This window comes from Mustela lutreola, chromosome 4 (assembly GCF_030435805.1).
Source record: "Mustela lutreola isolate mMusLut2 chromosome 4, mMusLut2.pri, whole genome shotgun sequence".
Lineage (NCBI taxonomy): Eukaryota > Metazoa > Chordata > Mammalia > Carnivora > Mustelidae > Mustela > Mustela lutreola.
In genome coordinates, this window is record NC_081293.1 from 160,593,416 (window position 1) to 160,606,727 (window position 13,312).

Consider the following 13,312-nt stretch of genomic DNA (forward strand, 5'->3'; position numbering starts at 1 on the left):
GCATGAGAGCAGAGCTCTCAGGAATAGGGTCAGTGCCCTGTAAGGAGAGATGGGAGAGCGCGCGCTTCTGCTCTGTTCTCTGCCATATGAGAATACAGCAAGATGGTCATCTACAAGCCAAGAAGAGGGCCTTCACCAGACACAGAATCTGCCAGCACCTTGATCTTGGACTTCTTAGCCTCAAGAACTGTGAGAAACAAATGTTTGTTGTGTAAGCCACTCAGTCCAAAAAGACTAGAGAGTGTCCTTGCCCATTTCCTTACTGGAACACTGTCTTCTTTTAACAAAATTTAAGACTTACTTATTACTATCTTTTTAATCTTTTTTTCCTCTAATTGTTTGCCTTTTAATTATGTATGTCAAAATATTATATACATAGCAACCTTTTCTTTCAGGAATTCTGCCATAAAGGCATTTTGTCACCCCAATATTACGGAAGTATTCACCTATGTTTTTTGTTAGTATTTGTATGTTCAATTGCTCATACTGAATCATGATATTTTGACTGATATCTATAAACAGAAATCTAATTTCACTTTTCAAAGGGTTAACCAGTTATCCCTTGAAATGTCACTTTCATCATTATAAGTAAACAACTTAGAAAATAATTTGTTTTCTTAATTTTCTATTTTGTTCTCTTATCTAATCATATATTACCAGACCAGTACCACATATAACTTTATAATACATTTCATGTGAGTGAAGTTCTTGCACACTAAGTTCTCCCACCCTCATTTGTCCAATTTTAATATTTTTCTTTTCAGCGTAACAGATTTCATTGTTTTTGCACCACACCCAGTGCTCCATGCAACCTGTGCCCTCCGTAATACCCACCACCTGGCTCCCCCAACCTCCCACCCCCCGCCCCTTCAAAACCCTCAGGTTGTTTTTCAGAGTCCATAGTCTCTCATGTCCAATTTTAATTTTTAGCTACCCTATGAGAAACGTATTCCTTTTGTATGAAATAGTGAATTGGCTTTCACAGGGCTTTTTAAATAGACTATCAGGGTTTCCGATTAAGAACTAAGAGATATCCATCTGGAACACAAAGAGGTGAAAATGACCTGGAAGACTTCAGCAACTTTTCCCAACAACTACTGAAATTTACATAGATTTTTACATGTAATGGGTATATTAGTGAAGGGTCCAAACAAATATCCCATAAGACAGTTTACCATAATTGACCTTTTATTTTAAAAAATTACAGGGAGCAATTTCCAGCATATTTTATAAAAGTACTGCCTGTATCAAACATTTATATCACTATTAATTCCATTGAAGAGCTGCCTTTTTTTTAAGGTACTAATTCCAATTGATGGGATACATGCCCTTAAAATAGAAAGTTTCCATTATTTATCCAAATGTCAAAATTCAGATTATTGAGAAGTTTATTGCTTTATGGCTGGGCAAGATGCTGCTAGCACATTTTAGGTAAATAATATTCTTTATTAAAAACTATGAGGTCATTCTGTTTAAAACTTTCAGGATAATTCACAGAAAATAGATATATTTATTCAAATTATACACTGAAGGGCTGGGCTATTGGCTAGACATTTACATGTGAAGCAGCTCTTTAAAGAAATAAGACACACAAATAGATCTGCCTTGATATAATATACATAATTGAAATTAACAAAACCTGGAAGACCAACATTGTTATACTATGTTTTGTTAGGATCTTAAAAAAGAAATCACACATTTAGTAGTCCATTTGTGCTTAAAATATTCATATGCATGAGAAGCTTAAAGAAAAAAAACACCTCTGTACATGATGATGAAAAGAAAGTAATAAATTTTTTTGAAATTGCACTGTTATTTAAAACCCTTCCCTAAAGTCAGACCCTCCTTTGTAGCTGGCACAGTTTTTCAGGTCTAATTGGCAACCTGGGGAGGCCCCTCTGGTATCAGTGAAGTAAAGAAGGTGGTGATAAAAGACCAAGCTGATGCCATTAATCCAGGCCTTTGAACTGCACTGGCGTCTTCACCTGCATCTTCTCCACTCTCATCTTCAAGCCCATCATCCATAAGACGCTCCTTTCAAACAAAACAAGAAACATTCTCCTAAGGGATTTGAAGTTAGTATTAACTCATGACAGAAAAAGAAAGAATTAAATCCTTCCCTACAGTAAAGGAATATGAGCATGTAATAAGGAAGTGGGACATATCTGGTTATTAGAAATCTTTGTTAAATCCAAAATTGATAAATTCCTCAGTGTTCAAGTTCAAAGGGATAACTGCCAATTTAATCAAATTCTCATGGTGTGCATAATTTTCTTTCTAGGCTATTTTCAGTAAGAATAATGCTAATTCTTCCTGCTTAACTCTTTTTTGGGTTTTGTTTGTTTGAGTGAGAGAGCAAGCAAGCATGGGTGAGGAGCAGAGGGAGAGGGAGAGAATCTTAAGCAGCCTCCCTGCTGAATGCACAGCCCAAAACAGGGATCTATCTCACAACCCGTGGATCAGGATGTGGGCCAAAATCAAGAGTTGGATGCTTAACCACCTGAGCCACCCAGGCACCCCCTACTTAATTTGAATATATGACTGATTCAGTATTATATTCTAAGTTCTCCCAGAAAAAAAATCATACAATTTTATGTTTCTTCCCATGCTATTCCACAAAAACTTATGGAATGCCCCAAGATTTTTTTATCATGTTGGTTTCTTACACTGCTGAGGAACATCTATATTTGAAGTATACGAAAGCCTCATTAGCATACCATTTCTTCAAGTTCTAGGTTGTTTGCGTTTTGCCCATCATTGTTAACTTCGGCATTATTGTTGGGAGCCTGTTGCTGACCTCCTTCTTGCCTAAAAGGAAACCATCCAGCTTGGTGTCTGTTCAGTAAAATAAAGAGAAAAGGAAAGAAGTTGCAACTGTTTTTATTTGTAATGCTGTAAAACATTAGTGTCCTACAAAAGAAAAATTATTTCCACTATAATAGATAAAAAGACCAAATTTCCTACTTTGGACCAAGAACTGCCCCTCTCAAAGCAATGAGAGCAAAACAGGAATCAACTTAAGTCTAAAAATCTATCATGGACTTTGCTGGTTCTATGTCAGATATCTTAACAATGAACTTAGCTGTCTTAATGTCCTAATATACTGAGAGTCGTAACATCTTTCCCAATATTTTTCAAAATGAAATTCAACTACATTATTTCTTTGCCTCTTGGAATAAAGGGGGGCAAGAAAAGGTCTACTTAGGAAAAAAAGTCTGACCTATTCCTATAGGTCTTCTTACTGATAGCTTTAACTAAAAAAGACTATCCTTATGCAATAGTGCACCAGACACTTCAAGTTCTAAATAATTTATAAAGCATGTCTAAATGAATTAACTTTTATGAAAGACCGTAAAAGAAAAATCTGTTTGGAGACAGTTCTGATAAACGTTCTTATTCTTACTCTTACTCTGGAGTCCAAAACTCCTATTCCTTCACTTAAGAGTCATGACAGAATACTGCATGCCAAATTCTGTCAACAGTTTTAGAAAGTAATTAAAAGAAAGCACAAGAAGTTAACAAGCATCACTCACAAGTAAACCAGTAGCATGGCTCCCATTACCATGATAAACCGACTAAAAGAAGAATAGAAGTATACAATGCTAAGGAGAATTGCGGCTCGTGAGAACGTGTACATCCAGTCTAGCCAGTCTCGGTTGAAGTCTTCTTCATTTAGCACTGGACCTCCCTGTGCATTCATTTGAACATTCTCATTCATGGGTCGATTTTCTTGGGCCACTAGGTTTGGAGCTGGTGGGGGTTCTTCGCCAGGAACATGTGCCAGATTTAGAGGCTGTGAAGCAGCAGGCTGGGTTGGGTTGGCATTTGATGTGGCCTGAGCTGAAACTGCAGCTTGGCTGAAATATTCACCAAAATAAATATTAAAAAGAAAAAAAAAACTATATCATACTCTCTTTTATTTTGCAAAATGTTCTTGGGGAATCATGTGTATTTTTTCATAAACCTAATATGGAATACCACAACTCCAGTACCACATTTCTTAGGTAAGCATGAATCCCAGTGGAAAAGTGGAGCCAAGACTGATGGTAGGAGTGAGTAGCTCAGGAAAGGATGCTCTCTTAGCCTTACAGTCTAAGATGGCAGGGGAGAGGTGGAAGAGAAAGAAGGCCATGGTAATCATTATCTTTCCTGTTTTTCATTAAATTACTTTATATGGTAATGACCGAATCTTTTTCCAAATCTTTTCACTAATGGCCCCTTTTGTTTTTCTACATCGGATGACTATCACGGCACCTTCTCCTTTAGAGCCATGTTTTGAAAAATATGTCTAAATATGTACAGTGATCATTACCCTGTGTGGCCATTGTTAGTGATAAATGATTTGTATTTATGTTTTAAGATATTAACCAGATCTCAGATAACAACCCCTCAACCCAAATCCTGACTTTTGGGAACTTCACCTGGGAACCCTGGAATAGGTATTCGTACACCAATGAATACTTGTGACCCTGAAGTTTGCTTATAATTTGACTGCTTGAAAGAATAAATTTTCCCATACGAGGCTCTCAGTAAAATGGTAATATATCTGGGATTTCCTTTAAATTATCCAGCACAGGAGGGACAAGTTCTAGAACAAGAATGCCATGATTTGATAAATGTTGAGGCTGGGTGATAAGTATACAGGGATTCATTTCACTATTCTATCTTTTCACATGCTGAAATTTTTCTACAATTAAATGTTAAAAAATCAAGATAGCAAAATAAAACAGTAGTTTCCTGGCCTATTTAATTCAGTAAGCTAATACCTTATATCTGTAGGGAGAGCTTTTTAGTTTCCAAAACACTTTCTACCTCACAGATATTCTGATTCATAGGTGACTTATTTCACTAAAGAAGAGAACTTGAGGCTCAGAAAAATAATAATAATAAATAATAAAAATAATGTACAAATATTGTATGATTCAGTAGCAAGCTACAATAAGCCCTACCTTATCTTACTCAGTTCTCAAGAGGTTATAAATAAGACAAGGGGTGTAAAGCATCCAGCATCTGGCAGAATATAAGCACAAAGCAGTCAGTCCAATGGTAGCTTTTACCACAGCAATAGGTAAGGTACAAATAGCCAGTCTGCAGCCAAGGGATCATGCAAGAGAACATGAGGATACAAGGTTCCTGGAGCACATCAGCTTTATGGGGTAAGGTCTGCAGTAAGGTTAAGGATGCAGACTTCACACTGTGGGCAAGGGAACCGTATTTGGGAGGATGGAGAATGACTGGCTCAATGTTGTATTAAGCACATTAACCGGGCAGCAGCAGGATGAAATATAATGAAGAGTCTGAAAGGAGAAAGAACAGTTGCAGTAAAGTAAATCCAAACTGAGAAAAGATTTGGGCAAAATATTGAAAGTAAGGTCTAGGGGAAGAACAAAAGTTAGAAACAACATATTAACTCATCTTGGTAAACTGTTGGGTTTAGGGATCACTGAAGGCAGAGTCAAAGCTGATTAAAGTTAAAAGCCTGGAGAATGAGTAAGAAGAGACTGTGTCACTGAAGAAGTCAGGAAGGAGAACACATTTAAGAGGATGGTGGTGTCAAATTTGAGACAGCCTGAATTTAGAGGAAAAGCAAATTTCCCTACAGAAATCTCCCAGCAACTGGGATGAAGCACAGGAGATAAAGAATAGGGGTCATCCACAGAAAGCTAGTGACGAAGCCACAGAAGTAAGTAGTCCAAGAGGACTGGCACAGGACTGACTTCCTTACCTTCCTGTCTTCCTTACCAGACTGTCCTGAGGTACATGGCAAGTACACTGATATTTTTCTAACTAAACAAGCAATGTTACCATTTAGAAGAAGGAAAAAAATAGGCCATCAAGGACACAAGAGGAGTGATCAGAAAAACAGAAACAATCAAGAGGATAGCAAAATCATAGAAACAAGAGAACAGTAAAGAGAAGCTAGAAATGTTAAATGAACGCATGGAGTCCAGAAGAGTGAAGGCTGAGAAGCTGTGCTCAGTGCTAAGACACATGCTGACCAGAAGCAAAACTTGTGAAAATGCTGATAGTCCAGAAAGCATATTATTAGCCTTATGTCAACACGAATCTCCCTGACACAGGATTCCTTTTCATTGAGCGTCCTATCTCTTCATGGAGATTTGCTGCCTTCCAGTGAAACTTCCCTCAGTTTTCTCCTCTTAAGTAGATAAAATGTTATATTAAAGAAAGCATCTCAAGGCTGCTAAATGTAATTAGGGGAAAGAGGTAGAAACAAAGAACAGGTTTAGCTGATGTGAACTGGATGTGAACCCTTCTCTCTTAAGCCAAATAATTTAAAAGGAAGTATCTTTTGAAATGTTGGCAAATTCATTCACAGTAATTTTTAAGAACCAATAAAATACATCAGTAAATGAAAGCCCAAATCAACTTACCTAGGCTGAGAAAGAAAATAAAGCAAATAGCACACTAAGCAAAAAACCCGAACTCAAACTAACTTACTACTGCATGTAATACTGATGAGCATACAGCTGTTGCCACCACAGCATCTGTAAGGGGCTGAAAGCAGGATACACTGGGAACCCAGCTGGAATGGCTTGCCCAGGAAGTTGGTTGTCCACATTTCTGCAATACAAAGATAAAGAAATGTCTTTCCATGTTCTAGAAGTTGAAAGCATTTCTCGGAATTTTCATTTCTTAAGTATAAGCCACCTGTGACAAAATACACTAAGTCATAGTGAAAAGAGAAATACTTATTTTCAACATTCTTCAAATAAGATTATGGCTCACAGAAGATGACCCAGGCTCCCAAATATATAGAATAACTAACATTACAGCCTAATCTTAATAAGAAAATAAAGCAAATCACCCACAAAATGTGTGGCAAGCCTGATCATTTTGCTATCTTTTCATTTCAGCAGAAAAGGCCAAAATGCTTTTAATTACATTTTAAGTACACTCTCCTTAAGAACCAAAAGCCCTAAAATAAACTTCACAACAAAATATTTTGAGGAATGGGGAACCTACCAAAATGATATTGTATGTTAGTAATATTATTAAAAACATAGCATCTATTAGCTATAAAATAAAAAGCATTATAAAAATCTATATTTTTTTAGTTAAAAAAACAAGATTGGCAGAACATATGTATTCATGTATCCTTAAAGTAAGTTAAATGTCTATTAACTCAATAAAAGTTGTGGAAGGCATATTTAAGATCTCTATGACTCAGTTTCCTCACCTCAAAAATGGGGCTAATAACAGACTCTCCCTCATAAGATTGTTAGTCTGTACTCAATAAATGTAGCTATTTTTATTTTTATTGTCCCCTATGCCTAAATCAGAATAAATTCCAGAGTGTGTAATGTGAGATTTGTAGAAATTCACATATATCAAGACAACTACAGGGATAAACATGTGAGTAAACGCAGAATTTGCATTATTTGCTAACTTTCCTTTTCTTCATATTAGTTGAATTTTATCTTTAGCTGATAGAACCTAGGTCTAACCAGAATGAGACAAGAATCATTACTAAATTCATGAATTTTTAACATGATATTCAAAAGACTATTAATGTACATACAATTGTCAATAATTGACTTCACTGCTAACAGAATGAACTGGAATAAGGCTTTAAAAAATGATTTTACAAAATTAAATACCTTTAAAAATGTTGACTTTTACCCAACTTCCCAAGTAATTCTGCGTCTGAGAATTAACTTAAAGAAATACAAAATATGGGAGAAAATTTCACATCTCTGCCCTACTCAAATGGTATTTTGTTTTAGCAATATTGTTAAAACATAGCAGCTATTAGCTATAAAATAAAAAATAAATACTATGAAAATCCATCTAAAAAAAAAAAAAACGAGGGGGAGAAAGGAGTAAAGGATTAGAAGAGCTTTAAGAAACATCAACCAAGGGGCGCCTGGGTGGCTCAGTGGGTTAAGCCTCTGCCTTCGGCTCGGGTCATGATCTCAGGGTCCTGGGATCGAGCCCCACATCGGGCTCTCTGCACAGTAGGGAGTCTGCTCCCCCCTCTTCCTCTGCCTGCCTCTCTGCCTACTTGTGATCTCTTTCTCTGTTACATGAATAAATAAAAAATCTTTAAAAAAAAAAAAAAAAGAAACATCAACCAAGGGGCACCTGGGTGGCTCAGTGGGTTAAAGCCTCTGCCTTCAGCTCAGATCATGATCCCAGGGTCCTGGGATCGAGCCCCGCATCAGGCTCCCCACCCAGTGGGGAGCCTGCTTTCTCCTCTCTCTCTCTGCCTGCCTCTCTGCCTACTTGTGATCTCTGTCTGTCAAATAAATAAATAAAATCTTTAAAACACAACGAAAAGAAACATCAACCAAATGTAATATCAACCTCTCTGAATACTGATTCAATCAAGACAACTATAAAAAGACATTTGAGATAATCAGGAAAAACTGAATACAAATAGGGTATTTGATGATATTAAAGAACTTCTGAGTATTCTACTGGTATTTTGATTAAGATTTTCTTATAGTCCATATCTGTCACAGACACCCAGTATTCACAGATGAAATGAGAGGGTAGCTGGGTTTTGCCTTGAAAATACTTCAGCCCAAGAAAAAAAAGAGGAATAAGAGGGAATAAAGAATGGTTAACAGTTGTTAAAACTGTCAGGTAAATGGGGGTTCGTTGTAATATTTTCTGTACTTGTGAATGTTTAAAAAGTATAAGCAAACTTGGTGAGGAAACTGCTGTGATATACCTGTGGGAGGAAATCGTTTCATGGCACAAGGGCTAACAGCTTTTTTTTTTTCCTTTTCAGACAGACTACACCAGATAGTACTATTTGATAAAACTAAACAACAGAAAAAAAGGGGTGAGGGAAATTCACAGAAACACATGGAATGGTTGAGTACAACAGAGATCATGACAAAAACCAAGAACTTGAAAGACTGTCATTCACAAACCAGTACTTGAGAGCTATACCAAAAGACACCCATTACTACGTTTTTTAAAGTTAAGGAATAATATGGAGGACATTAGGAGAAGGAAAGGAAAAGTGAAGTGGGGTAAATCAGAGAGGGAGATGAACCATGAGACACTGAGGTCTTGAGAAACAAACTGAGGGTTTGGGAAGGGAGGGGGGTGGAGGGATGGGTGACACCGGTGGTGCGTGTTAAGGAGGGCACGTATTGCATGGAGCACTGGGTGTGGTGCATAAACAATGAATCTTGGAACACTGAAAAAAAAAAATTAAATTAAAAAATAATAATAAAGTTAAGAATTATAAACAAGAGAAGATAAAAGGAACCAGAAACTTCAAAATTCAAGAACAAATTCTTTCCCAAATAACCTGTGAAGTCAGTCCCATCTCCCTTACTACTCCATAGGAAGATGCAGCAACTGCAGGAAATCCCCACCTTGCTCCCAGAATATGCCTTCTCAAGACTTTCCACACTTGCTTTGTTCTACCTGCTGAACGCCCCTTACAATCAGCTCAAACATTAGCACCTATGAAGCCCTTCCCGCTCCTCCAAGCAGAGACAGTCACTTCCTTGTCCAGGCTCCTACAAAATTTTTTTCAAGACCATGATAGCACATCAGCAGGTGGTTAATTTGTCTCTCTGACCTATTTCCATTGAGGGCAAATACGTAATTCATCTTCCTGTCTTCAGTGTCCAGCACTTAACACATTACAAGGTAAACTTTTATTGAAGAAAGTCACAAGGTTCTCAAAGAAACAGATTTGCTTACTCAGTCACCAATAATTAAAATCTGATCAGTAGATCTGACTAGAATAAAGTTTTAAATGGGAGGGCAGAGAGGAGAGAAACACCATTATAAATGAAGTCAAAACAAATGGCAACCTACTAAAACAAATGACAAAATAGAGTCACTTCAACAAGACTGTTAAGAACATAGACTTTCAAGTGAGATATGGATTTGAATTCTAGTTCTGCTGCTGACCACGTCTGTGAACTTAGGCAAGCTCAGACCCTTTAAGCCCCCTTCTTGTCTATAAAATGGGAGAAAATAGTACCTAGACCACAAAGTTTATGTTAAAGTCAATGTATAGCACTGAATTACAGCATGTATAAATGTTTAATACATGGGGCGCCTGGGAGGCTCAGTGGGTTAAAGCCTCTGCCTTCAGCTCGGGCCATGATCCCAGGGTCCTGGGATCGAGCCCCACGTTGGGCTCTCTGCTCAGCAGGAAGCCTGCTTCCTCCTCTCTCTCTCTCTCTGCCTGCCTCTCTGCTTACTTGTGATCTCTGTCTGTCAAATAAATAAATAAAATCTTTAAAAAAAAAAATGTTTAATACAATGCCTAGCTTGTGCTACTGCTCTATAAGTATTACTAATATTCTTTTAGATGAAGAACTGTCAGAAATGAAAATCAGCAACACACCACAAATAAGTATTTCACAAAACAAAGCAAAAAGAATGTCTCTTTATCATGACTCAAATTAAAACAAGAACATTACAATTCATCACACTGGCAAGTACTCATTTGTATAGGGTATCAGACACCTTAACAACTGTTATTGGGAGAATAAACTGGTACAACTTTTCTTTACTGCAATTTTGTAATAGTCTTTAAGAGTCTCAAAAAGTCTTAAGAAACACTTTGACCCAAGAATTTCCCTTCTTACAAATTATCCTAAAAGAATAGCTGCTAATATGTGAGTATTTAAGAATATTGAGGGGCACCTCAGTGGCTCAGTGGGTTAAAGCCTCTGCCTTAAGCTCAGGTCATGATCCCAGGGTCCAGGTATCGAGCCCCGCACTGGGCTCTCTGCTCAGCAGGGAGCCTGCTTCCCCCTCTCTCGATGCCTGCCTCTCTGCCTGCTTGTGCACTCACTCGCGCTCTCTCTCTCTCTCTCTGTGTCAAATAAATAAAAAATCTCAAAAAAAAAAAAGTATTAATTGTCGTGAGGTTTAGTGGGAAGAAATTAAACAACCCAAATATTTATGATAGAATATTGCCCCAATTCTTCACTCTTCTATAACAGGATTATACACGCATACTGTCTGGCATATAGAGGGCAAAGTGGGCTTATGCCAGCTAATATTGACTCACAAAGCTAATTGCTCAAGTTCAGGAATTTTGTGAGCCAACCCTTGGTATCTTGAAATCAGTCATGGTGAAAGTATAAATACCACAGAAATCAGCAAATGCCACAAATCAGTTTATTCGCCCTCCCCACAGGAAAAGCCAGTTCGTAAGCATTTACTGGCACATCTCTGGTAACTTGGCAATACCTCAATGCTATTGAGCACGGCCATGTGACCTGTTTTGTCCAAGGGAACATCAGTGAATGATGTTTACATGCAGAGGCTGTAAATGCGGTCAGGGGTTAGCTTCCCTTCTTATGATCCTGTCATTTGTCATAAAAAGAACCTGTCCAGGGAGTTTCTGGTCCAAAGAATGAGAAACATGAAACAGATCAGAACTCAACCTAAATATAGCCTGAAGCAGAGCTGTCCCAAGTGCCTAACAAGACTCATGAACAAAGAAAATGAAGTGTTTTGTTGTAAACCACTGAGATTTTGAGGTCATTAGGTAGTACAACTAACTAAAGACATTCTTCATCGATAGAAGAGAGAGCAAAGTGGCATATCCACAGAATGAAAAACCTTAAACTTTCTTAAATAAATGGACACCAGATGTTGAGACATACAGAGATAATGCTAGGAACAGAAAATGTCCTGTGTTCATCAAAGTAGTCTCCCTGGAAAGAATGGGCTTTGAATTGGGTGGTGAATGGTAAGAGTATGATTAGCAAGTGCTAACCAAAGGCTGTTTCAAACAAGAAGTCAGTACAGAAGCCGACCAAGGGGAAGCCAACCAGGATGTTAAACTAAGGCACTACCGAAACTTCAACAACTGAGAAACTTGTACTTTTTAGATCTTCTCTAACGAGAACTACACAAACGTGGAGGGAGTATTTCAATAAGATGCTTGGGGTGGTGGGAAGGGAATGTTCATGTTCAAATAATAATAATACTTGGTCTTTGAACTTCCTGGTTAGCAGCAGGGCTTTTATTTTGCTGTTTGGGCACTGCCTCTAATGGTCTTTGTCCCTGTTCTTTATCCCCACTTCCAATTCTAGTCCAGAGTTAAATCACCCTAAATGAATATTGAACAAAAGTCTAAAAAACACTGGTGTAAATATAAGAACTCATCCAGAGTACCACGTGTCTCAAGACGTTAAATGTGGTAAATTTATATTTGAACTGGAAATATGTCCTGACTAAATTATATTTTTAAAAAAGGTTTACCAAATATAATAGTATTATTTTTATTTAAAAAGTTTACTTAGAAGAGTAAAAGGATATTACAAAAATAATTAGTTACTTCTATGTGATGAGCTATAAGCAATCTTTACTTTTGGAGGGGGGTGCGGAAGGAGAGAGAATCTTAAGCAGTGTCCATACCCAGCACAGAGCCCAACTGTGGGCTCCATCTCACAACCCTAAGATCAGGACCTGAGCTGACATCAAGAGTCAGACACTTAAATGACTAACCCAGTCAGGCACCCCAACAATTTTTACAATTTTTACTTTAAAAAAAAAAAATCAGGGCACCTGGGTGGCTTGGTCAATTGAGCGGCTGCCTTTGGCTGGGGTCATGATCCTAGGGTCCTGGGAGCCCTGCTTCAGGCTCCCTGTTCAGCGGAGACCCCGCTTCTCCCTCTCCCTGCTGCTCTGCCTACTTGTGCTCTCTCTGTCTCTCAAATAAATAAATAAAATCTTTAAAAAAAAAAAAAAAAGTCAATATGCAAGGGTACAATGAGTAGGTTTTGTTAGTATTACGGGGGGAAATCCGAGATACAAAACAGTGGGGATTCTATAACCCAAACAGTAATTTTTGGAGTTAAAGTAAATAAATGTGACAAAAGACTGAGTCCAAAAGAGTCAGTCAAGATTTATAAATGATGGGCAGCCACTGTGGTAATGTACATGTACTGCTTTGGTCTTCTTACATTTCCTCAACACCTAGCTATGAGCAAATAATCACTGTATCAGGATTTTTCAAAGTGAATTTCCCAGAGTATTAAGTTGGCAAATTCCTGAGCACCACCCCAAACCTAGTCATTCAAAATCTCAGGGGAGAAGGGAACAGGATTTAGCAGTTTTAACAAGCTCACTAAAGACTGAGAACACTAACCTACATGGTGAAAAACAGGTGATTAGTTAAATGTAAGTTGTACTGAATTTTGAAAAAGGAATGCAGAGCTTCTATTTTGTTGGTGAGTTCATCAGGGTCACTAAATTATTGCTCTTGCACATTTAAGGCTGAGGCCCATGTTAAAATCACTTAAAGACAGATTTAAAGTCTTCATTAGTAAAAAATTATACCTGTGAGATTAAGTTA

General features: G+C 37.6%; 1 protein-coding gene across 1 annotated transcript in view; it reads right to left on the minus strand.

Moving 5' to 3' along the window:
* Nucleotides 1–1,170: 1,170 nt before the first annotated feature.
* Nucleotides 1,171–13,312, minus strand: part of HERPUD2 (HERPUD family member 2) — a 31,034-nt gene continuing 18,892 nt past the window's right edge. The window contains exons 6-9 of the mRNA XM_059171550.1: nucleotides 6,460–6,582; nucleotides 3,534–3,857; nucleotides 2,718–2,835; nucleotides 1,171–2,034 (exon numbers count right to left, since the gene is read on the minus strand). Of these exons, the coding sequence (XP_059027533.1) occupies nucleotides 1,873–2,034; nucleotides 2,718–2,835; nucleotides 3,534–3,857; nucleotides 6,460–6,582 (727 nt within the window). The 3' untranslated portion in view covers nucleotides 1,171–1,872. The remainder of the gene's footprint in view (nucleotides 2,035–2,717; nucleotides 2,836–3,533; nucleotides 3,858–6,459; nucleotides 6,583–13,312) is intronic.